A 25,505-nucleotide genomic window follows, 5' to 3' on the forward strand; every position below is an offset into this window, starting at 1 on the left:
CTGTGATAGTCTGTGATGTGGCAATGAAACATTGCCCCCAAATTTCAGTGAAGTCCGTCTTACACATGGGCTTTCACTCATGTGTGGTGTTTTGCCGAGTGAATGAATTGGGGTAGGGACCAGCAAGGGACAGAAAAGGGTCAAAACCCAGAAATATGGAAGAAATATGGAGGCAGAATTGGAGGCCACTGGAAGACACATAGCTCCCTTGGAATCCCCTTCTTTGGTGGTTGTTCTAGAGATTAAAACATATATCTGCGACACTTCATGGTCTATTTAGAGTTAATATTGTACCACTTCATGTGAAATGTTTCAACCTGGCAATCATATAGCTCCATTTGCCACCCTCCTCTACCTTTAAGCTACAATTATCATAAGTATTTCATCTATATATTTTATAAACCCTACAATAACGTTATAATTATTGTTTTACACAGTATATTTTAAAGAAATTAAGAGAAAAAAGTCTTTTATATTTATCCATATATTTAACATTTCCAATGCTTTTCATTCTTTCCTAAAGAACTGAGTTTCTACCTATTATCATATCCCATTAGCCTAAAAAATTCCTTTAGCATTTTTTTGGTAGTAGATCTGATAGCAACAAATTCTCTCAGTTTTATTTATGTGCAAATGTCTTTATTTCATGTTCATTCTTGAAGGATATTTTTTACTCAACTAGAATTCTGTGTAGACTTTTTAAAATGTCTATTTCTCTGCTGAGATTTTTCTATCTCTTAATTTATTTCAGGAATATTTTCCTTTATGTCCTTGGGTGTAATTATAATAACTGCTGTAAAGTTTTATCTGCTAATTCCAGTATCTGGAATGGGGTTGATCTCTGTTTCTTATCTTTTCTCTAAGATGGATCATGTCTTGCAGATTCTTTTTTTTTTTTTTTTTTTTTTGCAGATTCTTTTTATATAAAGCAATTTTGGATTATATCCTGGACATGGTGAATGGTATTGTAACCTGGATATGTTGAACGATAAATTGCAGATCCTCAGAATTCTGTTATGTTCCCCTGAAGAGTGTTGACTGTTTTTTTTTTTAAAGAGGTAGTTCATGTGGCTGAACTCAGATTGCAAAACCTCTCTCCCCTGAGATGTAAAGTAGCTTGTCCAAAGTCATGCAGCCAATAGGTAATTAATGTTAGATAACTTACGAGTTAAATGCATTTCGACAGGGAATATTTACTTCTCTAAGTTTCCATTTATGTTTAAAAGTTCAACCCTAAAGCAAATAGTCCCTTAGCTTCCACTTGGTTCTTTTTGATGGGAAGCCAGTCTGCAGTTGGTGGTATTTACTGTCTCTGCTCTTTGCTTGCTACGGACGCGTACCTTATAGATTTGAAGCGCCTCCTTCCAGCTGTGGAAACACAGTAGTCCAACTCGAGGGGATGGAGCCTTGACTTGGATCCTCATGTAGATGAAGCAGCGTTAGCATTTCCAGATAAAATTCAGGACGCCCAGTTAAATTTCAGTATCAGATAAAACCCCATAAATGTTTAGCGTAAATTATTTGAGACATACTTATTGTAGAAATAAAGACCAGTCAAATGAGAAAAGTAAAGGCTGTCTATTCAGAGCTGGCTACGGCAAGGGGGTCAGCCACCAGCACCTGTGCTTTGGCAGCAACTCACAGGCAGGCAGAGGAGTGGGAAAGCTTTCTGGTGGAAAAAGGGAGGGCTTCGGGTGTGGAGACTGATGGGGGACACCGGGCCTGGGGAAGCTGGAGGTGGCCAACTACCAGGGAGGTGTGCTACGTGGCTGGTTTAGGGCTCCATATTTGGCTTTCTCTGGTTGGTCTTAAGTTGGAAATGGGGACAAACATTTGGGAAGCTGTCCGTTATTAATCAAATTCTGGCTGTTTGGGGCCAGGAGTTGCTGTTTGGCTTCCTGGACTGTCAGCAGAGACAGCTGTCTCACATCCCCCAAGTCTGGCTTACAGCAGGCTGCCTTCCTGGGCCAGTTACTGTAGATAAGGGCTTGGTTTCCTGGGCAGGTTGCTGCAGGTTGTGGGTCAGAGATCTATTTTTATACATAGTCTGACCATTGTCTGTGTGTATATTCAGTCTCTCATTGTACTATTTGGGACATACTTACACTAAATATCTCTTCAGAGACGTTTTTCTGAGCACTCATGAATCTCAGCACAGAAGAGAAGCAGGAGAGGCCAGTGGGCTGGCATGGTCCTACAACTCTGTCTGGTAGCACTGATCCTATCAGGTGGCAGAAGAGACACATTGGGACCCCACCCACGTCCTGTCTGTGATTGGCTCTTCAGGCCTGAGAGCGCTCTCTGATCATCGGAATTGCCTTTGCTGCATAGGCTGTATTATCGGCTGAGGAATTAACACCCCCCAGAGGCAGCCCTTAACTGTGGCTCATGAGAGAGGGTGTGTAGGCACCCAGCTCTCTCCTCTTTGGATGGGATAACACAGGCTTGTGTTCCACACTGGCAGCCGCAGATTAAGCCCCATTTGGCCACAGTGGCTACCCGCTCTGAGAGTATCCTTTACTGGCTTCCTTCCCTTCCCAGTCTCAATTCCCTACTCCCTCTCTAGTGCTTCTGGGAGTTACTCCCACATACTTCCCTTGCACTTGAAGCTTTGCCTCAGAGTCTGTTTCTGGGGTACCCAAACTCATAAGGCAGCTAATGGAGATTAGCTGACCCTAAATTGGCCTCCCTGAAAGTTTTGAACGTCAGGTATACCAAGTGAGGACCAGGACTGTGGACCAAGGACAGGCAAAAAGCAGCAGAATCTGGTCCATCAATCAGGGAGGGGACCCCAGGGCTGACGCTGGGCTCACATCTCGAGGGGGTGGCAATCACCAAAATAATTACCAGCCATACTAAAAGGGGACGTTGGAGAAAACAGGAAGAGATTGCTAAAGTAACCCATCTTGCAGGACGACATTGAAGATTGGTCTTCTGTTGATCTAAGATGATTATTTTGTAAAAGACTTTCTAGTCTTTTGTACCCTATCCGCTCAGGGGCTGTTGTTCCTATTCCAAATGGCTTTGGAACTTCCACAGTTCCAAAGGGCTGATGCAGGGCTGTGCAACTTCCTCCCCTCCCATGCATCCTGGTGACAGACCCCATCCCCTAAGGTGACTTCCACATCTTTGTCCCTTGAAATGGAAGGGACCAACTGGCCTGGTGATGCGTCTATAATTTTGTTGGGGGCGCGTCCTTTCTCCTAGTTTCCTGCTTTTAGTGGTTGTTGTTAGTGTTCTTATCTCGCAAAAAAAACAGTCTCAGGGGAAGCGTGGCATGGCAGTTATTCACCTCTGGGGGTGATTTGCCCCTTCCCCTCCCCCGAGGGCATTTGGCAGTGTCTGGTGTGGGGGGCGTACTGGCAGCTAGCGGGCAGAGGCCGGGGTGCTGCTAACATCCTGCAATGCACAGACAGCCCCCGACAAAGAGCGATTCGGCCCCAAATGTCAATAGCGCTAAGGCCGAGAGCCTGGCCCTGGGGTGAACGGTGCTTTTCTCTGTTCTTAGCTCCAGAAGGGTTAGCTCCTCCAGGAGTTAACCTGCAAACGGAGGCCTGTTTGTGCCAGGCCTGCTGTTGCTCTGTTCTAGTCCATCCACGGTTGGACAGGACGGATTCCCGGTGACAAACTGGAAAAAAACACAGGAGGACCAGGGGAAAGAGCAAGCAGACTGGTGTTGCTGCAGCCTCTGTGGCACTGGGCGCTGGGGCCGAGGCCAGGCTTGGTGGCTTGGGCCACTCCTGCCAGGCCCAGGGCTTGGGTTCTCCTGTCCCAGGTGTCTTGGGTGTGACTCGCAGAAGTGACCTGGCCAACACCATGCAGCTTGTCAGATCTGGAGCCAGGACCTGGCCTGAGAAGCCAGGAGTGGCGGAGTTCTGAGTGGCTCATAGCAGCTTCTACATCTGTGACCTTTGTAGCATCCGAGGCTGAGACGGAGACATGAAGAATTATGTGGTTTTGTCAGATGAGCACGTTGATTACAACTGGCATTTGCTGAGGGTGGACGTGCAGCCAGGGTTATTTATCACTAGTCGGTCTCCTCCTCCTCCCAAGGACCCCACAAGGTTGATGTTATTATTCTCTCCTTTGTACACATGAAGAAAGGAGGCAATGGCAGGCTGAGTACTTAGACAAGTACCTAGTACTTGGGTCGGCGAGTACAGTGGGTCGGCAGTGGGGCTGGGGGTCCCCCAGAGTCCAAGATCCTCAGCACCACGGTGGCGATCATTCTAAACACTAAATCATAAAACGTTCTCCCAGCAACCCCTGGAGGAAATCATTGCATGGTCTTTTGTCCACACACCCTTTGTCCACACACGTGGCAATATAACCTCTGGCCCGTGAATTTGCCTCTTCTGGAAGCCGGGGCTATTTCCTTATTCCTCACAGGTCCTCAGGGCCTGGCACAGAGACTGGCACACTTTGGCACATTTAGACAGTCCGGTTCCAGAGTCTGTGCTCTCAGCTACTACCTACACTGAATGCTCTTTTAAAATAACTGAAGTGAGACAAACCATTTCTGGGGATAGGCTCAAAATTAGGTATGAATATTCAATTTACATCCCGTGCACTAAAACCCAATTCCACGTAATGCAGAGGATGGCCTCTCCCGGCTGCCCCTCTGCCCACCCCCCCTCCTTCCCAGGGGCCCTGCCAGAGCTGCAGGTCAGTGTGTCGCTGCCTGTCACTCCTCCTGGCATCCGGTGATCCCTCCTCCACCTGCTCTGCAGACCAGGGCTGGGGTGAGGCAAGCAAGGCCCTGGGACGCTAAGTTTCAGGTGGAACGAGTCCAGGTGGGCACCTGAGAGTGAGTGCCTCTCACCTCTTGCGCTGGGTCCCTCACTTGCCTCACCCCACTCTTGACCTTCCTAAACACGTGAACAGCTGCGTGTCACTGTCTGCTCGCGTCTCTGCAGGGTAAAGCATGGGCTGTGAGTCATCTACTTGGTTAGGGAAGTAGGAAGAAGCCGATGGAGGGAGAAGCAGATGTGCCGGAGCCGAGTCTCACCGGGTCAGACCAGCCCAGGAGTGCGTGGGTCACGGAGCTGCTGTGTGGTGACTGGGACGACTGCCAGCTCATCCCAGTGGCCAGGAGCACCGGCCAGCCCTGCTGTGGAGTATGGCCGGGTGCCAGCTCAGGGGCTCCCTACATGTCCCCAGGTCCAGGTTCTCGGAGTAGCTCCGTCTGTGTAGCTAAAGAGACTCAACTGGTCCCCTTGGCCTCAACTTGCCCATCTGGTCTCAACTAGTGCCCCCTAGCCTCAACTAGTCTCCCTGGCCTCAACTAGCCCATCTGGCCTCAAGGTCTCTTGTCTTCAAGGCTTGCCCAGGCTCGCCTGGCCCCTCGGTTCCCGGCCTTCTTTGCCCACACGGGGGAGGCCTTTACTGACCTCCTTCTAGGACATCCCTGCCGTCCATGAAGGCTCAGCTCAGCCGCCTCCCTCACTGCGGCCTGGACCTTTTCCTCCTGCTCTGTGTGGAGAATCCCCACGGGGCCCTCCCACACAGTCTTGTCTCCCAGGAAGAGGGAGGGGACTGAGGTTCAATGAACGCCTATGACGGGCCAGGCACAGACCCGAGCCCACCGAATCCGTACAACCACACCATGCCGAAGGCTCCCTTCTCCCCATTCTATAGATGAGAATACTGAGGCTCAGAAAAGCTAAGTGCCTGGTACAAACTCATATTTTTAGGAAAGGAAAGACAAGATATTTAAACCCCATTCCTTCTGATGCCACAGCCCAAGATACACCAGCCCTCCTCGCCATGGTCCCCCTTGATAAATGTGCTGATCCCAAAGCCCAGCACACGCCATCAGCATGGGGTTGAGGGAAGACCACGAGCTGTACACACTGGTGTAAAATCACTCCCAGTCCGGCCCAGCGGTTGGGTGCCGGGATCTGAGCGAGAAGAGCTGACCAGTGCAGACCACAAAGAAGACTGTCCCTGCCCGGACTCTACCTGCCGGCATTGTTCCCTGCACAGTGCAGGTTTCCCAAAAAGGAACCTGGTGGGGTGGGGGGTAGGGTGGGGTGGTGAGGTGTCTGTGGGGCTGAGACCAGACATTTGCATGATAAAGGGTTTCTTTCTGCTAGAGTGAAGGCTTCGAGCTGGGCTTGCTGCCTTGCAGAAAGCTTCGAGGCCTTCAGATTGCTGGATCTCCATGGAAATTAGTTTGCCAGAGAAAGAAACTATTTTAAGGACGTGCGAAGAGAGAGACCCTGTAGGCTGGGGTAGGGAAGGTAGCTGTGGGAGAGAGCTTTTCTGAATGACTCACTAATTTCCCTCCTGTCGGGTGGAAAAAATGGCATGGAAAAAGAATCACAGCCCAGGAAGGAGGAGCGGCACAGCTGCCCCTGACCCTGGTCCCTGGGCAGACAGCTTGGAGCTGCAGCAGCTGCGCTGGCGGTGCGGATGCTGAATGCGGGCTGCTATTAGGGAAAGGCCATCAGGACAACAACGCCTTTCTGTTGCCAAAAAATCTGCTGTTTTCAACCAGCTTTCATGTCATGCAAAGAAGGAAAAATCTGCTTCTTAAAAAAAAAGTGACTCCAGCAGCTTCTGTAACCTCAGGGAACACGGAATTCACTGTCGGGGTAGGGGACACTTTTGTGAGCAAATCTTATTAATCCAACTCCTTGGTTAGGGAGCTTGGTGAAGAAAGGCGGAAACAAAATAGAGGTAACTTACTTAGGTGATAAAGAGGTGGGGATTTCTGGGTTCCCCTCTCATCCTGCTGTTGGAAGGGGAATTGGGTGTTTGGGAGGCCCAGGATTGGGAGCAAAGCAGACATGGCGGAAAAATCTGGCCCCAAGAGATGGTGGCGGACCAGAGCCCGGGGAGAAACGTGGTCAGGGACCTCGAAGGGTGGGTGCAGGGCTGAGCAGTTGAAAGGACAAGAATGAAAAAGTCTTAAATTTCACAATTTCCAGTTTCCAGTTCCAGGCATCACAGTGGGCCCCATTGTCCATCTCCTTACAGTCAAAGCCTGCTTGGTGTTGACACAGCCGGCGTTGGAGCCTGGGGGAGAGGCGAGGGGGGCACTGTACCTGCTCAGGCCGCCAGAACTCAGGGCACTGCTGCTCCTGGACTCGCTTCTCCTGGGACCCCTCAGAAATGGTGAGGAGGGCCTGGATGCCCATTCCAGGTAGGGGTGGGAGTTGCAGGCCCCTCATAGCACGCCAGCACCCCCTGGCAGCGGTGGATTCCCCACGTGCCATGGCCATCCGTGGCCCGGTCCTCAGCTGTGGGGTGGCGGGTGTAGGAAGGGCTGGCCTAAAGGATGTCTGGGTAATCTCCAGCTGCCCCTCCGCCTTGGCCCTTGGCCTAGGGGGTCAGAAGGTGGGTGCCTGGGGACTCGGGTCAAGTTCTATGTAGGGACCAGGAAGTGAGCCTTCAGGGTGAGGGTATCCCACCTGAGCGGATGAGGAGCCTTGGTTGCGCTGGGGTTTCAGCCCCGCCCCTGCCGGTCTCCATGTGCTGTCATTGAAGGGCAGTGAATGGTTTGCTCCGTGGCTGCCAAGAACACCACTGTCTCAGGCTCTGCCTGGAGTCCAGGCCCGGTACCTGTGAACAGGAGCAGAGGCCGAGTAGCCTGAGGTGGCGGGGACAGCAGCCCAGACCAAGGCAGCCTGGAAGGAGGGCCAGGCAGCACCCACACTGGCCCTCTGGGCTGGGTGCTGCTCTCTGACCCATACGCAGTGCAAGCTGCCCGTGAACGTGGGGGTCTGGAGGCCCACAAGCTGGCGATTGTGTACATGTGTTTACTGTCTCTGGAGCTCAGCAATGAACACGTACAAAAGCCAGGAGGAACTTTGGCTGCAGGACAGCAGGCAGTGGTGGCAATGGGACGATGGTGATGGAAGTTTGGTGGCTGCAGGGTGTGCCTGGGGTCCCACGAAGATGTGTGATGTCTCCCGCTGTTCCTGGTCCACGCCAACTTCAAACTCATTCTACCGTGTCCCCTCTGTTCAGGACAATGCTGGCCCATCTCTACCGTGAAACTCGATATCCTCCCCTCCCTGGGCTGCCGCTCTGCAGCCCTGACAGCCTAGAAGCATGTCTGTGGCTGAATGTCAGGAAAAAATGCCACGCAGGTGGGAGGTGAGAAAGGCACAATTTATTGGTCACGCAGACTGACGCACATGGGGATGTGGGGTGCGTACCCATCCTCCTGAACTCACACACACTTCTGGATTTGGTTTCCTACATTAATTTCATTATGTCAAAAAGCAACACAAGAACAAACATCACCAATCCATTCTCCTAGTAACCAAGGAAGCAGGGCCAAAAGCCACAGAGTTTGGAAAGAAAAAGCTGCACTGCTTTGAGAGCCGGGAACCAAGAGGCCCGCCCTCTCTGGCAGCCAGGTAGGAAAGCTGGCTTTCTGCAGCAACTAACAAACAGCACAGACTCTTCTATTAGCACGATGAGATAAGGCTCGGGGTGTGGCTCATTCCATGGCCTGGCGGTGCCTGCCCACCTGCAGGAGGGCACGGGGGACCCGGCACGAGCCTGGGCGTCGCCAGTCCAGGCTGAAGCCAGATCTCTTCACCGGAGGGTAGGAGCCGATATTCTTTCTTCTTCTTCTGACTAAAGAACTCGGATGACCCAGAGATCCCTGTTCTCCACACCGGCTCTGCCGGACCCCGGCAGCTTTAGCTAAAGCAGTTTGCATCACTGAAGCTAGACAAGGCCAGGTTCACTGTACCCTAAATTAACCACTCATTCCTCAGAGCTCCCTAAAGGCCAAGCGCTGTCTCACGACAGGAGGGCACTAGCCTTAATTTTTAATGCTTTGTCCAAACCACTCAGGACATACTGTTTTGAACCGAGGGGTCTGGGAATGTGGTTTTAGTTGGCTAAAGACTCAACTCATAATGTTCATAAAGCACTCAGCACGGTACCTGGCAGGTGCTGAGTGCTCCCTACATGTAGCCATTATTATTATTAATATTATTATTATTATTATTATTTATATCTCTACGCACAAATCAGCGCTTTAGTTCCTTTCTTCAAAATGGCAGCCAGAACAAGGCTCTTGGGTCCCAAGTACCAAGATCAAGCTGGGGGCCCAGGTGCGCGGGTTGTTTGGTGCCCATCAGGTGGGTTTTTCCTTCCAACTTCAGTGCTGGGTGTCAAGTTTCACAGCCAGTGCCCCTTGCTGACCACACAGAAGCTAGACCCTCTCCTGAAAAAGACGAAGCCCTGCGTAGGAAGCTGGGTAGGAGGAGCGAACAGGGGTCCTGGGAGAGGGTCCCAGCAGCTTCGTGCTGCTCCTTTGGGCTCCCATCTCGCTGGCAGCTCACCAGGGGCTTCACTGTGGGACAAAAACAGAAGACTGTCAGCTCTGCATTCTCGCCAGGCCAGATTTAACTAAAGGTCCCCATGTCCTTGCATGCCCTGGGCTAGAGCAGGCTTAGTGCTAACCTAGTGCTGAAGGGGGCCAGCACGCTGTTCTAAGTACTTGCACGCATTCTAATATACGTGCATATATATTATATGCATAGGGAGTAACATATAATACATATGAAATAATAGGCAATGGATGAAACATACCTTTTCCACGTAAGTTGTAACATATAGTGATGAAATATAATAAAATTTAATCCTCCCTATAAACCTGTGAGGCAGGTTCCACTGATTGCCCCCTTTTGTACAGATGAGTAAACTGAGGCTCAAGGCACAGAGCCAGAAAGTGGCACAGCTGGGATTCAAACCCAAGACAGTGTGGCTCCGGAATCTGTTCTTCACCACTATTGGTTTTGCTCAAAAAGAAATCTTATTCTATGGGAAGGAAGGGGTCATTGAGTCTGAAGTCCCTAAAATACTGGAGAAATTTTTAAGTACTGATACGAATGATGATAACGTAATATGAATGATCTGGGCTCTTGTATCTACGAAGCCTTATTCCTATGGGCCTGACGTAGAGGACTCAGAGTTTACCCCCAGCCCCTCCTTTAACTTTTCAATGTAGGAGCAGGGACTTTGGGGACAGGCTAGGTTCAAATTCTGTCTCTACCCCCTTTCTCATTCTCAGTTCCCAGAACACCGTTTCTCGGAACCCACTCCTGGGCCGGGTCATTGTATCACGCACATGCACACGCACACTCACGCACATGGATGAGCGCCCACGTGCACCCGAGCACACTCTTAGGCATGGTGGGCTGTATCACACACGTGCACACGCATGCACTACCCGTGCGTGGGCACCTGAGCGCACTCCTGGCCACAGTGGTGGTATCACTCACGTGCTCGCACACCCACGTGCACCTGTATCACATGCCCGCGCCTGCGCACCCGCTCCCCGGCGCGCTGCGCCCCGAGCGCACCTGCATGGCGGCCCGGCCGGGCGGCGGCGCGTCCTCGGGCCGGTGCTTGGCGAGGTGGGGGAGCTCGGCGTTGTCGCGGTAGTCACGGCCCCTGGAGTGCTGCAGGTGCAGGACGGCCGGGCTCTTGACCGGGAGGGGTGGCCGCTGCGCCGGGGGCTGCTGGCTGAGTTCTGACCTGGAAGGCTTGATGGGCCTCTTGGCCGGCACCGGGACCTGCGAGCCGGCGGGGGCCTTGGGCTTCCCTTGGCTTCCCTTGTCCCCACCCGGCGGGCGGCCCTCGGCGGTGGAGGACGAGCAGGTGAAAGAGCGGAGCCGGGGCGTGGGGCTGAGGAAGGGCGCGGGCGCGGGCGCGGGCTTGCCCGTCCCCTTGCCGCCCTCGGCCTCCTGGGCTTTGGAAAGCAGGATGCTGGGCGACAAGATTCCCGGGTCCGGGCAGGGCGGGGGCTCCTTCCTCAGCATCTTGGGGGATTCCTGCTCCTTCCTGGGAGCCGGCTTAGGGAAAGCACTCACAGACCCGTACAGCGGGTTCTCAAACATCTCGGGCTTGGTCAGCTGCGGGTCCTCCGGAGGCAAAGGTTCCCCCGCGCTCTTCCCCACGTCGCCAGGCCTGGAGCGTGGGAAAGAGGATGCGCAGGGAAGAAACACACGTGGGGAATGACTGCTTAATGCATGCGGGGTTTCTCTGGGGGTGATAAAGAAACTAGATGGCCGTGGTGGTTGCACAGCATTGTGAGTGTACTCAAGGCCACCGAGTCCTTCACTTGAAACATGCTGTGCTTAATTTTATGTTATGTGAATTCCACCATGATTAAAAAGAAAACATTTTTTTAAAAGGCAGGAGAAGGAACTGTTACTCCTATGTTGATGATCTCATAGGTAACCTCAGCTCTTGCCTTGGACATTTTCCACCATAGAAACTGTGCACACCAGAGCATCGGTGAGCAAGGGGGACTTCACTGAAGGGATGAGGGGGGCTTACATGGCACCCCGATCCAAAACCACCTGCTTCATCCTCATCGGAGCAGCCTGCCCTCCACAGCCAGCGCCCCCATCACTGCTGCTCACAGACCTCCCTTCCTGGCTTCCCCCAAGAATCCCGCAGCCTCTCCTCTACGTCTTCAGCAAGTTCTCCTCTGACCCTCAGGGGAACAGAAGCCTTGCAGGCGACCAGGCCACCTGCAAGGCTTCTTGTGCTCATCGAGGGTCCCAGGCCAAGGAGCTCCATTTAACAGACGTGCAGGAGCCCCCCCAAGTGTGCAACGCTGCCCCAGGTGCAGGAGGCGGCTGTGAACCAGACGAAATTTCTGCTCAGGGGACCGACATTCCCTATTAGCACAGTATTCTTTCCTCTGCATAAAGTCCTCTCCCTGGAGAGCTCCTGGTGAGTGTGGTTTCCTTCGTGTCCTCACTCAGAGGGAGAAGGAAAAAACGGACAGCATGTATGTTGAAAATCAGAAGCAACCTGGAGACATGCATCAGGAAACAAGCCAGTAGCAAGAAAACAGGCCTGTGTGACTTATGGACACAGAAGGAGCTCCATGCTGTCCCCAAAGTAGGTGAGAGCTTCCTTTGTCTGTTTCCTGATTTATTACTGCTCTTGCTGGAGGTGATTTCCTGCTGAGCAAATTATGAGAACCAGGAATGGGAACACATTTTACTTTCTGGCCAACGGCATAATTTCCCAGGGGGAGTGTTCTGGGTTCTGCTTTCTGCAAAATAAGGAAGCTCTTGAGAAGAAAATGTGGGTCCCTTGGAAAACGCACTGAACCGTTCAGGCCGTGACGCCTCGTACTGATGGAGCGTGTGCTGAAACACTGCTCCGAAGTTGCCGAACAGCCACGGCTGATGGACTCTTTGGGGAGGAGGCGTGGGCAGGGGACAGAGGCAAGATGTCATCCTTGCACAGGTGCCAATGAGACACGATGATGTGGGGTGTCGGGGAGGCTAGCCTCAGGGACATGTAGACTTGGTCTTTTGCTCATTACTCTTTGGAAAGACCTAGAAGCAGTTATATAACCAGAAATGTTGGGGCCTTGAACAAAGACTTTGGAAGTCGGCCCCTCCCCCTTGGGCCATCCTCTGCACCCCCTCTGGATCCTCAGAGACCTTTGCTATGAGTTAGCACAGGGAGGAAGGGGCAGGAGGATGGAAATGGCACTGACCAGAAGTTCCTGATGAAGAGGCAAGAAGGAGAAAAGAAAAATGCGTGGCCTGCCACCTGAAGCCCATGCTCAATGAGGAGATAGGAGAGGTCTCGCCTCAGAGAATTAGGGACAGGGCCAGGAAGAGGACCCCGGGTGCAAGCATTTTGGTGATTGCAAGGCTCGCTGCCCTGGGAAAAGAGCAGGAGATGGGGCAAGGCAAGTCTTCCCTCGAGGCGGGGGCTTCTGTCACTGTCAGAGAGGGGAAGGCTTGGCGGGGCGGGGAGGCTGGGGTAGTCCACTTTTGAAAAGTCTTATTTCCCGGACCAAAGGTGAAAAGAAACCAGCTCCCATAGCAGCCACGGCTGTGGCGTGAGTGAACGCATCCCCAGGGCACAGGGTTGATTCCTGTGCCACAGTGATTTCACTCCTCAGATTCCGGAGTCGGCTGTTTTCTAAAGGAGTGAAGCGCCGAACAGGGTCTGAGAAGAGCCCTCTTTCTAACCATCTGACTTCGGTCCAGGGTGACAGGTCGTCCCAGTTTTCCAGGAATTCAGGGGTTTCCTGGGAGGAGGGATTCTTAGTGCAAAAAAGGAGACAGTCTTGGGCAAACTGGGACAGCTGGTCCCTTACTTTTTTATGGGGCAGTGATAGGAGAACTGGTGATACCCCCTCTTCCACAGCCTTCTCTCAGGCCCAGTGGGGGGTCCAGAGCAGCAAAGAGGGTGGCAGGCAGGTGTGCGAGCTGCCAGCTCCTTGCCTCTAATCATCTCCTTGCTGAGAAGTGAGCTTAGAGCCCAGCCTGGGCCCCTTGCCTACACACATGTCCCCATTCTGAAGCTGTCGCCCGTGAAACCGGAGAGAACGGCTCTCCACCTTGTTCCAAGCTATATGCTGTGTTCCAGTTAGGAGGGCACAAAGAGACATTTACTTTGGGAACTTAAAACATTTCACTTAAACAGTCCCCTTGTTCTTTGTAGTTGTTTACAGCTCTGTTTCCTGGGGTCGCCAAAGAGGTGACCTTTGCCAAAGAGGTGCCGCAGGACCCGCCATACACGGCTTTTGTCCTCATTTTTCCAGGAGAGGAAACTGAGGCTGCTTCTCCTTCCCCCAGGTTTCTTACGGAAAGACCAGGGTCCACAATATTATCAACAAATTGTGAAAACTAGAGGTACAGAGATAGACAAGGCTGAGCTCGGGGGCAGGCCCTGTCCTGTCCCAGCCTCCTCCTTCCCTCCATCCCTTCCTCCTTCCATTTGTCCAGTTTTTTTTTAAGAGAAAAAGCTTAAGAAAGAGAATCGTAAACGGCCCTTCAATCCAGAGGAAACTCCAGCCACGCCAGGCGCGGGAGGGTTGGAAGTGGCGGGAGATGAGGGGAACAGAGCTTGACAACATGCCGTTCCCTGGCTCTTAATACACGACAGAAAATGCCATGGGGAACATAGGACCTCAGAGAGGGGAAGGCAGGCCCAGAGCCGCGCCCTGAAGTCATTATAAACAGTACAGGCAGCCCCCAAAGGAAGCTGATGCGAATGATATTTTGTGCATCTTCAAGCATTGTTAATTAAGGTCTGCACTTTTAATTTCCATCTGTCACCCTGTGGTTACTAGAAACTTGGGGGGCTCCCGATCCTGCGTTTGCACAAAGCGCGCATGCATGGGTTTGCTTGGTTAAGGCGGCAGCTCTGCGGGCTCCTCCCCGGCTCCGGGCTCCGGGCCTCCAGGTACGTGATGCCTGGACCAGTTCTCGGTGCAGGTCAGCTCTCTCTAACCGCTGGGTTTTTCCTGAAGTTTCATGGCCAAACCCCCTCCCCCTGCAGGCTGGCTCTTCTCCTCCCCTTCGGAATTCCTGGTCCCAGCTGCTGTTTCTTCAAATTGGCCTCAACAGGAGAGACAGGAGAGTTGCGCAAGGGAACAGGAACTCTCGTGGTTAAGAAGAGAGAGGGGAACTCGGAGCTGGGGAGGGACTCCTACGTGGAAATTCCCACCTCTGTTCTGCAGGGCCCTCCAGGGAGTGGGAGGTTGACGAGGGTTCACTACTTACAGAAATGTATTTTTCAATGAAGGTCGTTTTTACAGGAGTGTGTTTTTCTCAGGCACTATATTTAAATTTTTAAAATCCTCTTTTTAAAAAACCTTTCAGGTTTACACCAATAGGCTAAGAATCGGAGATTCTACAAGCATTTCTCGAGAGCCTACTGTGTTCTAGGCCCCGGGGTGAGTCAGTGACCAAAGTGGACGCACGTCCCTGCTCTCACGCAGCTTCTATTCTAGGGCCAGCTTTCCTGGTGGTGAAAACCTAGGGAAGGGAGAGGCCTTGGTGAAGACGACGCTCACCTTGGCTCCTGCGTCCTGAGACAGGGGCCCCTTGTTGCCGTCGATGATGAAAACTTCTTGGGTGATATGGGCGGTTGGGAGGGCGGTGTTGGAGGGCTCTCCCCCCTTCCAGGCCCCAGGGAGGGGTCCTTGAGCGGCTGGTCGTAGCTCCAGGCGGTGGGCTGCTGGTCGGGGGACAGGGTCTGCTTCATGTGCCCGAAGGCCCCCACTCCCATGTAGTTGGGGTTGATGATTTCAGTGATGCTGGAGCCACCGCATGGAGGGACCCTGCGCGGGAGACACACAAAGTCACACCTCAGGGCTCCTCCAGGTCAGCACCAGCCTGAGGACAGTGTCCTCTGATGCCCCCTTGGGCCTCCTCAGGCTCTCCTCAACTCCTTCACTTCTGGGGTGGTGGATTCATTCATTCATTCGTCCATTCATTCATTTATTCATACAACAAAATAGTTACTGAGTGCCTGGTAACACCAGGAACAATAGGAGGAAATATGGTTGTAAATGAGACAGCCACAGTCTCTGTTCTCGTGGAACCAACGTATGATGGGGAGACAAACAAAACAAGCTCTGTGCCTGAGAGATGAGATATTTATACACTGCTCAAGTCTGACTGAGAGTAACAAAAGGGGCAGAGATAGACTAGGGTTGGGACCACCTGGGCGTAGGGTGGCCAGTGAGGGCCTCTCTGAGAAGGGAGGGAGGGGAGAAGCAGTAAGTGCAAAGGCCCTGCGGTACGAGGGGTTGACCTGTCCCAGCAACAGTCTGAAGGCCTGTGAGCAAGTGGGCAGAATGGAATGAGAGGCTGGCATGGCCAGCAGGGCTGAGTGACTATGGGGGTTGTTGGTGGTGGTAGGGTGTTGGTGGTAAATGGAGAGTTCCATCTGGGACAGTCGGCTTGCACGTCTGTGAGGCATCAGGATGGAGACAGCCATGCGGGTGTTTGGAAAGATGAGCGTGGAGGTCACAGAGGTCAACGCTGCAGCCTCGACTGTGGGGGAGTCAGCTGACAGCTGTGGAGGGGCTGGCCAGACCTGGTGAGGTGACCCTGAGACACACACTGTGCTGCCTCTTGGTGACAGGAGTGTTGTCCTTCCTTGTAAGACGGCGCTCTCCGGAGAACTAACTAGTAAGTAGAGTTCTGCATATATAGGTTGTCACACACGCTCCCCAGCTCCCATCTGCTCAACCAGCCTGGTTCTGAGCACATCCCACTCCCATCCATCGAGCCTGCTTCAGAAGTAAGTGTTAATTCTAATGCTGGTCCAATGGAAAATACTTTGTTGACCTACACTGATCCTGATTCTGGAGTCAAGCAGACATTTGAGAGCTGCAGCGCTTTCATCGAGGGGATTGTAGTAGGCGAAAAAGATTGCAGGGGATAGTTTCATGCCTAGGGCTACCATCAGAGGCTGGAGGGGGATGGGAGTTGCTGTGCACAGGGTGGGGGGCTGGGGCTGAAAGCAGGAGAGGAATAAGCTGGGCTCGGCGGTGGCTTTTGGGATTTCGCTCGGCTGCCTGGCACAGCTTTGCCCCCTTGGCAGGTAAGCTGGCGCGGACACCACGACAAACCTCACTGGCTTGAACTCAAGACCGTATCAGTGAGCTGTGGTGACCCTGCTATTCGGGGACTGCTGTCCCCCTCGTAATCCAGACTTTGATGACCAGATTCTTCCCAGCCCAGTCCCTGCCAAGAGCAGCCTGCACGCACTTCCCCCCAATGCTTTTCCGCCTTAGTCACAGGGTGGGGCCTTTAGCCCTGGAGCCATGGCTGCCGATGTCCCCGGCCCTCAGGAAATACCGCAGCTGTTCCATGCGACCATCTCTGGGGCTGCGGCCTCTGGGACTGGGCGTCCTCCTAGTAGGATGTACCTTCCTAAGGCAGGGACCGCACCTAATTTGCCTTGGTCTCTCTAGAACCTGACACCTGGAAGTGCTCAGCCAGTGTTTGCTGAACTGAACTGAACTCTGCAGCGCAGAAGAGCCGCGCTGGCCTTGCTGCAGTCACACCAGGGGTTTGTGGTTAGAGGCCTCGAGCTGGAAGCATGACAGGCCTTTCGTGGCCAGCGCTTTCTTTCCCTCTGGGCCCTTGCCTTCTCTCTGCTCCAGTTCCCCACTCCCAGTCCTGGGTCTGCAGAGCCACGCTAGCTTGCGGTGAAGCCCTGGCACCCCCCGTCTCCCCGCTCTACCTGTTGGCAGGTTCCCACTGCTTCATGGGGTCCTGGCTGGTGAGGCTCTTCAGGGACTTGGGTGCACTGGACTCATCCCGCTCCGTCTTCACAAAGTCTGCAAGAAAAGGGCCAGGGAAGAGCATGTGAGAGCGTGCAAGGGCCCAGCTCCCAGGGTTTGGGCCAGGATGGCGGAGAGGTTTCCCCTGGCAAGCGGAAGCTGGAAAGTGAACAATGGCTGCCTGGGGGCAGATTCTGAGACCTTGTGTGAGTTCGGTGATGGATTAGTTATGCCTGCATGGCTCCAGAGGGAGGAGAGTTGGCATGTGTGACCCAGAGTTGTCATTTCATGCAATTTCCAACTTGTTGGTGTCAGCAAGGGATAAAACAGACAAATATTTCTTGGCAGATCTGAATAAAAGAAACACAAGAGCATTTGGTGCCCAAAGCCAACCTGTTCACGAGCTTAATGGGGAACTGGGACCCCGTCTTCATATCTGACTCTGGCTATGGTTGTAGGGGTGCCAAGTCCCCCTCAGGTCTAGATCCTGCTAGAGAAAGGAGCTCCCAGAGGGCAGAAGGAGGAGCCCCATCCAAGGGAGGCAGCACCCGTGATGGCCCAGGGCGTTCGCATGAGCAGGGGATGTCAGACGGTCCCACATCTTGCTGTCTCACTGTTTGTGTGAGAGGCGGGACCCCATCACGTTTACAAATTTACGTGAGTGAACCTGCACTTTCCCCTTGGGCCAGCCACTTCCTCGGTGTGTGACCTTCAGCCAGTCACTTAACCTCTCTGTGCCTCAGTTCCCTGATCTACCGAACAAGGGTAGCGCCTGGCTCTCAGAGCTATGGTGAGAGATAAATGAGACAACGTTTGTAAGTTGATCATTTCATAGATCAAGTAGAAAATTAAAGCCCAACGCATTTTAGGCCTTGTTATTTGAGTGCTTTTGAGCAAGAGGTAAAGCTAAGAGGAGAAGGAGAAAATGACCTCTTGCCCGTGTGAAAAGGAAGAGAGACTGGGGCCGGGCAAGGGTGACTGTGGCTGTGAGGTGCTGTGGTTCTGTAGGGAGATTCTCGAACCTGCTAAGGGTTGGGCCAGATTGCCTCTGAGATCCCCTCCGATGCTGCATTTCTGTCTGAGGCCACAGCAGGGACACTATTCCGTTCCTGTCCCCGACCCAGCAGCACTGAAGAGGGGGCAGGGGAGGAGTTGTGCCCACTTACCATAGAGCTTCTCCCTCTTCTTGCCTTGGGAGGTCTGCAGCTTAATCTCCCCCCGGAAGTGACCCATCATCTCTCCGTGGTGGGTGAGAGGCGTGTAGATGGGGAGCTGAGTTTCCGTGGCCTCTAACCGTAGAGCGATGCAGCCCTCGCCTGGGGAGGTGGGGAGACAGCAGTCATGTCAAGACACCACCCCCCACCCAGTCCCGCCATTTCACCGGAGAAACACCATGCATTTGGCCTGGAGATTGAGCTCTTCTGCTCAGAGATGATCCTTTGCGACGATGGCCAAGGCAGGGATTATGGAACAAAACTTTCAGAACAACTCCTCAGCAATTTGGGGAAAACACCTCAAACCTTACAGCAAAATTAACTCCACGCAGATTAGTGGGTATAAAAAAAAGTAAATCATAGAAAATCCGGCAGAAAACCAGAATTAAATACTAATCTGATTGCTGGAAGGAATAACTTCCCAAGGTTTGAAGCAGTGTGAGAAATGACAAAACAACACTGACAGGACAGAAAAGTTTAAAACTTCTGCACAGAGAAAAAACAAAACTGGAAAGAGGACTGAGTGGGAACATTAGTTGCAGGCAGCTTCACGCAGAGGGTATTTTATCTGAACTCCTCAAAATCAAATCTCCAGCAGATAAATGGGCAGATAACCCCACAGACATTTTCCACAAAAAGAAGTGTAGATGGTTGATTTCAGTACATGGAAACTAGTTCAGTCTGCTGAGCCATCAAAAATGCAAATTAAGGCAGCAGTAAGGGACTCTCTCACAGACATGAAATTAACAAAAGTAGAAGCAAAGGATACCCAGTGCCAGCAAGGATCTGGGGAAACCTGTACACTGGGATGTGGCAAGGTCCACAAGGCAAGACAGAGCCTTCACAGCCATCAGTTGGATACTGAGCACCAAGAACCACAAACATATGTATACCCTTTAGCCAGCAAACACGGGAACTTGCCCTAAAGAGACGACCCAAAAGAATAACAAATGTGGGCTTCCCTGGTGGTGCAGTGGTTAAGAATCTGCCTGCCAATGCAGGAGACAGGGGTTCAAGCCCTGGTCTGGGAAGATCCCACATGCCGCGGAGCAACTAAACCCGTGCACCACACCTACCGAGCCTGCGTGCCACAACTACTGAAGCCCGCGCACCGAGAGCCCATGCTCTGCAACAAGAGAAGCCACCGCTATGAGAAGCCCGTGCACCACAACAAAGAGTAGCCCCCGCTCACCGCAACTAGAGAAAGCCTGCGTGCAGCAACAAAGACCCAACACAGCCAAAAATAAAAATAAATAAATAAATTTTAAAAAAAAGAATAACAAATGTAGCCAAAGGAGAATAAAAGATGTCCACAATGAAGAAAAGAGAACCCTCCTCCACTGTTGGCGGGAATGTAAATTGGTGCAGCCGCTACGGAAAACAGTGTGGAGGTTCCTTAAAAAACCTAAAAATAGAGTTGCCATATGATCCAGTAATCCCACTCCTGGGCATATATCCGGAGAAAATGCTAATTTGAAAAGATACATGCACCGCAATGTTCATAGCAGCACTATTTACAATAGTCAAGACATGGAAGCAACCTAAATGGCTATCGACAGACAAATGGATAAAGATGTGGTGTACATGCACAATGGAATACTACTCAGCCATAAAAAAAAAGAAATAATGCCATTTGCAGCAACAAGGATGGACCTAGAGATTATCATACTGAGTGAAGTCAGAGACAAATATCATATGATATCACTTATAACTTATATGTGGAATCTAAAATATGATACAAATGAACTTATTTACAGAACAGCAATAGACTCACATAGAAAACAAACTTATGCTTACCAAAGGGGAAAAGGGGTGGGGGAGGGATAAATTAGGAGTTTGGGATTAGCAGATGTAAACTATTGATACTATATATAAAATGGATAAACAGCAAGGTCCTACCGAATAGCACAGGGAACTATATTCAATATCCTATAATAAACCATAATGGAAAACAATATGAAAAAGAATATATATATATACACACACATATAAAACTGAATCATTTTGCTATACATCAGAAACTAACTCATTGTAAATCAACTATACCTCAATAAAAAATAAAAATGTCCACAAAGAGATCCATCTCAGCATTGCTGATAACACTAACAAAAATAATTTACAGAGCCTCAATAGTAGTAGTAAGGAGTACTTTTAAAAATGAGGATATAGTAAATCCATGGAATATTATGAAGCCATTAAAAGCAACCATCATGAAGGCTGGGTCAGAGGATCATGGAAAATGTGTATCATCTAATACCAGGTGAGGAAAGCAGACTATAAACGGTGTCTCTGTGATAATTATTCATATAGAAATCTATGTGTGCCTATGGATGAACACGGGAGTGTGAAAGCAAAATAAAAATGATTGCTGTAGCAAGGAATGAGACTGCTGGATGATTTTTTTTCCTAATTATTAGTATGATATGCTGTTTGCCAGTATGAATACCAAGAGGAGGAGACAAAGGAGAACTACAGTGTTTGAAAAGAAAATGGAGCTGTCAGACCTGTGTTCCCGTTTCCTGCCAGCAAACCTCCCGACACTCTGGCACCCACGTGGATCCTTTCTCTTTGCTCCATCACAGTCCTCGGGCTCTGCCCGCCCCTGCCCTGGCTCAGGGACCCTTTTCCCAGCGCTGCACTGGGAGGGAGTAGAGGGCACGATTCTGGAGCTGGGCTGCCTGGGTTCAAGTCCAAGGTCACACAGCAGCTTGTCAAACTCACTCAGTGTCTGCGTGACCTTGGACAAGTCACTTCATTTTCCCACCTCTGCAATGAGGGTGGTGATGGTACCTACATCCCAAGCCTGCACCGTGGGTGACAGACACGCATGGGCACCCTTCCTGTCGGTAGCCTCTTTCTGCTTCCCGGCTTCCATCGATCAGCATTAACCCCCCTCAAATTCCTTCCATTGAAAACAAACACCTTCCCTGGACCCAGCTGCACATCCTGGTCTCTCAAGCCCTCGGCCTCCTCACCCCCGCTCACTCCCTCGCCGTGCACACGGCTCTCCCAAGCCCACAAGTCCCCAAGCCCCTCTGTCTGCAGGACACTGGTCTTTATTGGGTTGGATCTCTCAGCCACATTTGCTATCACAACCACGTCGTCTTGAACAGCTCTGACAGCGTCCCCGACCCCGGTCTTTGGCGTTCCTCCCACTTCTCTGGCTGAACTGCTTTAGTCTCCTTTACCTGCTGTTCACCACAGCCAGCCCAGTTCAGGAAACGGAAACATTAACCCCAGCAACTCAGACCACAAGTTCAGGGCCATCCTCGACCCTCTCCCCCCGATTCCCGTGGTCAAACAATTTCCCTTCTCAGTACCTCTCAAGTTTAACCTGTCTCTCCTTTTTTTTTTTTTAACCCTCGCTACTTTCATTCTGGCTCCCTCATCTCTCGTGTTGATCACTGCAAACACGTATTTCTAAGATGCAAAGCTGACCATGTTGCCATCTTGCCTGACTCTTCTGTGGCTTCCTTCCGTCCCCGGGACATGATACCTACCCCCAGCCTGGCTGGTATGGATCTGGCTACCTGCCCCCTCACTCCAGGCTCTAGCTGCGCTGCATGTACCAAGTGCAAGGGCAAACCTGGAGCCATGGACAGGCTGAAGATTTTACAGAAGATGGTGTCTCTCTAGGAGGACAGTTAGTGGGGCCACAGGCATTCTCAAGCCTGCCTGGTCTGGGCACTGAGCAATGCCGGGAAGACCTGGGTCCAAATTAGGGCTCAGCCAGTTACAACCTGTGTGACTTAGGCAAGTCACTTCACCTTTCTGAGCCTCAGTTTACTTATCGACTAATTGAGAGAATACTATCTGCTTCACAAGGTCATGTCAGGATAACTCAAGTAATACGTGCCAGCACCTGGCACAGAATCTGACACAGGAAAGGCTCCATAGATGGGAGGTGTTGTGGCTGTTTGCTGTCAGTCCCAGGAGCCTGATGGGGTCGGAACGATAGCTTTCCAGTTAACTGTCCCTCTGGCAGCACCGGGATGGGGAACGGAGCAGCCGGTGGGCTTTTGTGAAGGAGACACCGCTGCTTCCCTTACATCAGAGGCCTCGATCAGCAGGTGTGGCACCTGCAGCCCCTGTCCTGGGACCCTTACCGTAGGATTCGTCACTGTCAGAGGACTTAATGCTTATCAGGATGTGCTGGTCCAGCAGGTACTCGGGGTCAGAGATGATGGGCTTCAGCTGCAGAGAGAAGGGCACAGGATTAGCTTGGACAGGTGGGGGACACATGGGTGAGGGTTGCCAGCCCAGAGGAGGGGAATGCGTGGGAAAAAGGACTGTAGACGTTCTTTTTAAACAAACTCGAATCCCTGATTTTCTTGCCCCAGAGAGCAGGAAGGAACCCATGTGTCCACCCTGCATAGCAAGGCGGGGTTAACCCCGTCACACTGCACCCCGGCCCCGGGGAGAGGGCCTGACTCCAAACATGCCTCACCCCCCCGCCTCCCTGCCCCTCCTCCCCCTCCTCTGCCCACCCCAGGATCAAGGGGGATGGGGCCAGGCCGATACACAAACACTGGTGGGACCAGGAGCCAGGTCTGAACGCACCCCACTCCCTGCCCCCCAGGAGGGTACAGCCCTCTCCTCGGCCCCCTCCCGGGATGGAGCTGCCTTGAAGGGGGCACCATGGGGCCTGCCCTCCTTCTGGGCAGGAGGCCTGTGTCCACCTGCAGCGGAGCCCCTCGCGTGGACCTGGACTGTCCTGTGGGCTGTTGGAGGGTGGCTCAGCGAGGGACAGACACACATCCTGGATGCACTCCTACATGCTGGCTACGACTTGTGACCTTCTCACACCTTAAGGCTGTTCCTCGTGCAGACCCCAACACAGTAGGGCCTAATGAAAAGGTCCCAGGCTGCCCCTTTCCTTCCATCCACAGATACCAAGACACCCCTTGTGCGGGCCTCTGGGTGCATGCTGACCGACAGGATGGACTCTATCTCCATTCAGAAAGTTCCAGAACATCACTGCGGCCGCATGACCATGAACAAGCCTCTCTGATCTGCTTGTGGTCCTTTCTCTGTAAAGTCACCTGGTCAGATGAGGCACCCTCTAGATCCCTTCCACAATCCATCAGGGGAATCGAAGTTCATTTAGGAATATTGGGGCCACTAGGCTCAGGCCCACGTTTAACCACTGCTGGGAAGGGCGTCATAAGCTGCCTTGAAAGAGAGGCAGCCTCTCCTGCATTTGGCCCGTGGGAGCCCCACTCCCCCTGGTCAGGCCTGGCCGGAGCTCTGCCACTGGCCAGCACCGCTGGCTGATGGACGCAAAATCCTCCCTGTTCTTGAATTACCTTTGGAAGGGTCTCGCCAAACTTCACTACCAACTCCCCTTCACTTCCTTCTTCATTTTCTCCTTCCTGACTCTTGACGAAACCTGTCCGAGGATAAGAAGGCTGGCTTTCAGAAAACAGCACAAGAACCAGACAGAGAAGACTCCTTGGGTTGTCCCACCAGGACCAATGAAGATACCCTCCTTCCTCTTGTATCTGTAGGGGCCACAGTCTCGTTTAGGAGTCAGGCTTGTTGGGGATTCTGTTTTGGTGCAGGGGATGGTCATTTGCCAACACGGTCTAATTATTTTTAGGAGACTCAGAGAGATTCCCCTCCTTTTTGGCTCCTCTTTGCAACAAACCAGGCAACAAAGAAATCATCACATCACAGGCAAGGAGATTAGGAAACATGAAGGTTCATCCCACTCAAGATAGCAGCCTTTTGAAATGCTAATTTAAGCTTCCTAATATGCTGTTTCCATAGAAATGTATGCAAATGCCTTGATATTTTATTAAAAACACCCGCACAAAAATCCTCATCATTTTTGGAAGTGCTCTGCCCTTGCTAGGTGAACGGGGACCTGGAGACTTCCTGGAGAAGGCAGATCTGTCACCAGCCCAGGCTGGGTCTGAGGAGGAAAGAGGGTGGGTCAGCACTGCAGCTGGTGGCACAGGCCCTGTTCCCAATTTCTGGAAGCATCTGTCATCCAGTCACAAAATGCCTCCCTTTGTGGGGTTGATTTGCCAGCCTCTCCCCTCCAACCCCCCACCCCAGACCATCTCAGCACGGAGAGCTAGAAACCGCACAGATGCCCTCACCGTGGAACAGCTTTAGACAATATGCCTAGAAATGGCACCTAGAAAGGGTGTTTCCTAAACACAGTTTGTGCGAACTGCTGCTGGCTGTTGGGTGGCCGTCCATCTCTAGTTTGCTTTTGGATGCTCGGACCACCTGAGAAAGATGCCTGTGATGTAGGAAAGAGCAGAGGACCCTGGGGAAGAACAAGCGATTACCAGCAGCTGCTCTGGCCCCAGCGCTGGCCTCCACAAGCTCTGGACCTTTGCCCAAGACTCCCTGGTTGAGTTGGAGCCCCGGCTTGGAGGACCCTCAAGTGGGCTAAACTCTGCCCGGAGGGGCAAGGAGAGGGTCCAGCTGCCCAGCTGCCTACAAGGGGCCGAGGGGTCTGTGCACCAGTGACTGACCCATCCCTGGGGCTGGAGCAGCAGTATTGCAGGATACTGGGGACCCCTGTAGTAACTGGGGGTCCCCTTGCACCGTCCACCTGCAGCCCCACTCTGTGACCCCCCTTTGAGGCTGATCCGTAGTCTTTCCCAGAGAGCGGAGAAAAGCACCATCAATGACAAGGCTTTTGTGGAAGGGCCGTGCCTGTCCCCCTAAAAGGCAGTTCAGCAAGCACGTACTCTCCAAGCAGCTCGAGTGGAACTCCAGGTAGAATTTGGTCTGGGACTTGGTCTTCAGTGTGGCGTAGCACCTGAGAAACTCAATCTGCCCTTGGCTGTCAACAGTCCCGGGGCCTGGAACAGGTGAGAACAGAGATTCGGTTCCACAATGTGTCTGGAGATGGAGCGTTTCAATCCAGCCCCCCGACACCGAGCTCCTTCCTAGGGTCCAGGGACGTTGAGAGTCTAAGTGGAAGGAGAGGTTTCTCCTGAAATCCCACCACCCACACCAAGCATCCCCGATGATGGTAACAGCCTCTCTGACGAATCAAAGCTGGTGCAGAGCAGAGCGGAAAGAGTTCTACGTTCAGCTTTGCCACTAAAGCTGTGTGGCCTTGGGCAGCGCCCTTAATGCCTCAGCCTCCCCATGGGTTCTTGCAAAGAGAGCTTGTGTAATGGCTCAGGTGCCTGATATCCAAATCTGTCTCATTTCTAAGTTTACGTAGTGAGGGATGCCTGTTCCCCCTTCCTCAGGCAGAGTTACTCCTGCTGCTTACTCTGAGCTCCTATGCT

General features: G+C 52.2%; 1 protein-coding gene across 1 annotated transcript in view; it reads right to left on the reverse strand.

The window, feature by feature from the left end:
- Positions 1–8,131: 8,131 nt before the first annotated feature.
- INPP5D (inositol polyphosphate-5-phosphatase D) overlaps positions 8,132–25,505 on the reverse strand; it is a 130,400-nt gene continuing 113,026 nt past the window's right edge. The window contains exons 20-27 of the mRNA XM_068543726.1: positions 24,954–25,067; positions 23,553–23,635; positions 22,353–22,440; positions 18,199–18,348; positions 16,993–17,089; positions 14,810–15,076; positions 10,332–10,938; positions 8,132–9,319 (exon numbers count right to left, since the gene is read on the reverse strand). Of these exons, the coding sequence (XP_068399827.1) occupies positions 9,317–9,319; positions 10,332–10,938; positions 14,810–15,076; positions 16,993–17,089; positions 18,199–18,348; positions 22,353–22,440; positions 23,553–23,635; positions 24,954–25,067 (1,409 nt within the window). The 3' untranslated portion in view covers positions 8,132–9,316. The remainder of the gene's footprint in view (positions 9,320–10,331; positions 10,939–14,809; positions 15,077–16,992; positions 17,090–18,198; positions 18,349–22,352; positions 22,441–23,552; positions 23,636–24,953; positions 25,068–25,505) is intronic.

The sequence above is a fragment of the Eschrichtius robustus genome, chromosome 5 (assembly GCF_028021215.1).
Source record: "Eschrichtius robustus isolate mEscRob2 chromosome 5, mEscRob2.pri, whole genome shotgun sequence".
Lineage (NCBI taxonomy): Eukaryota > Metazoa > Chordata > Mammalia > Artiodactyla > Eschrichtiidae > Eschrichtius > Eschrichtius robustus.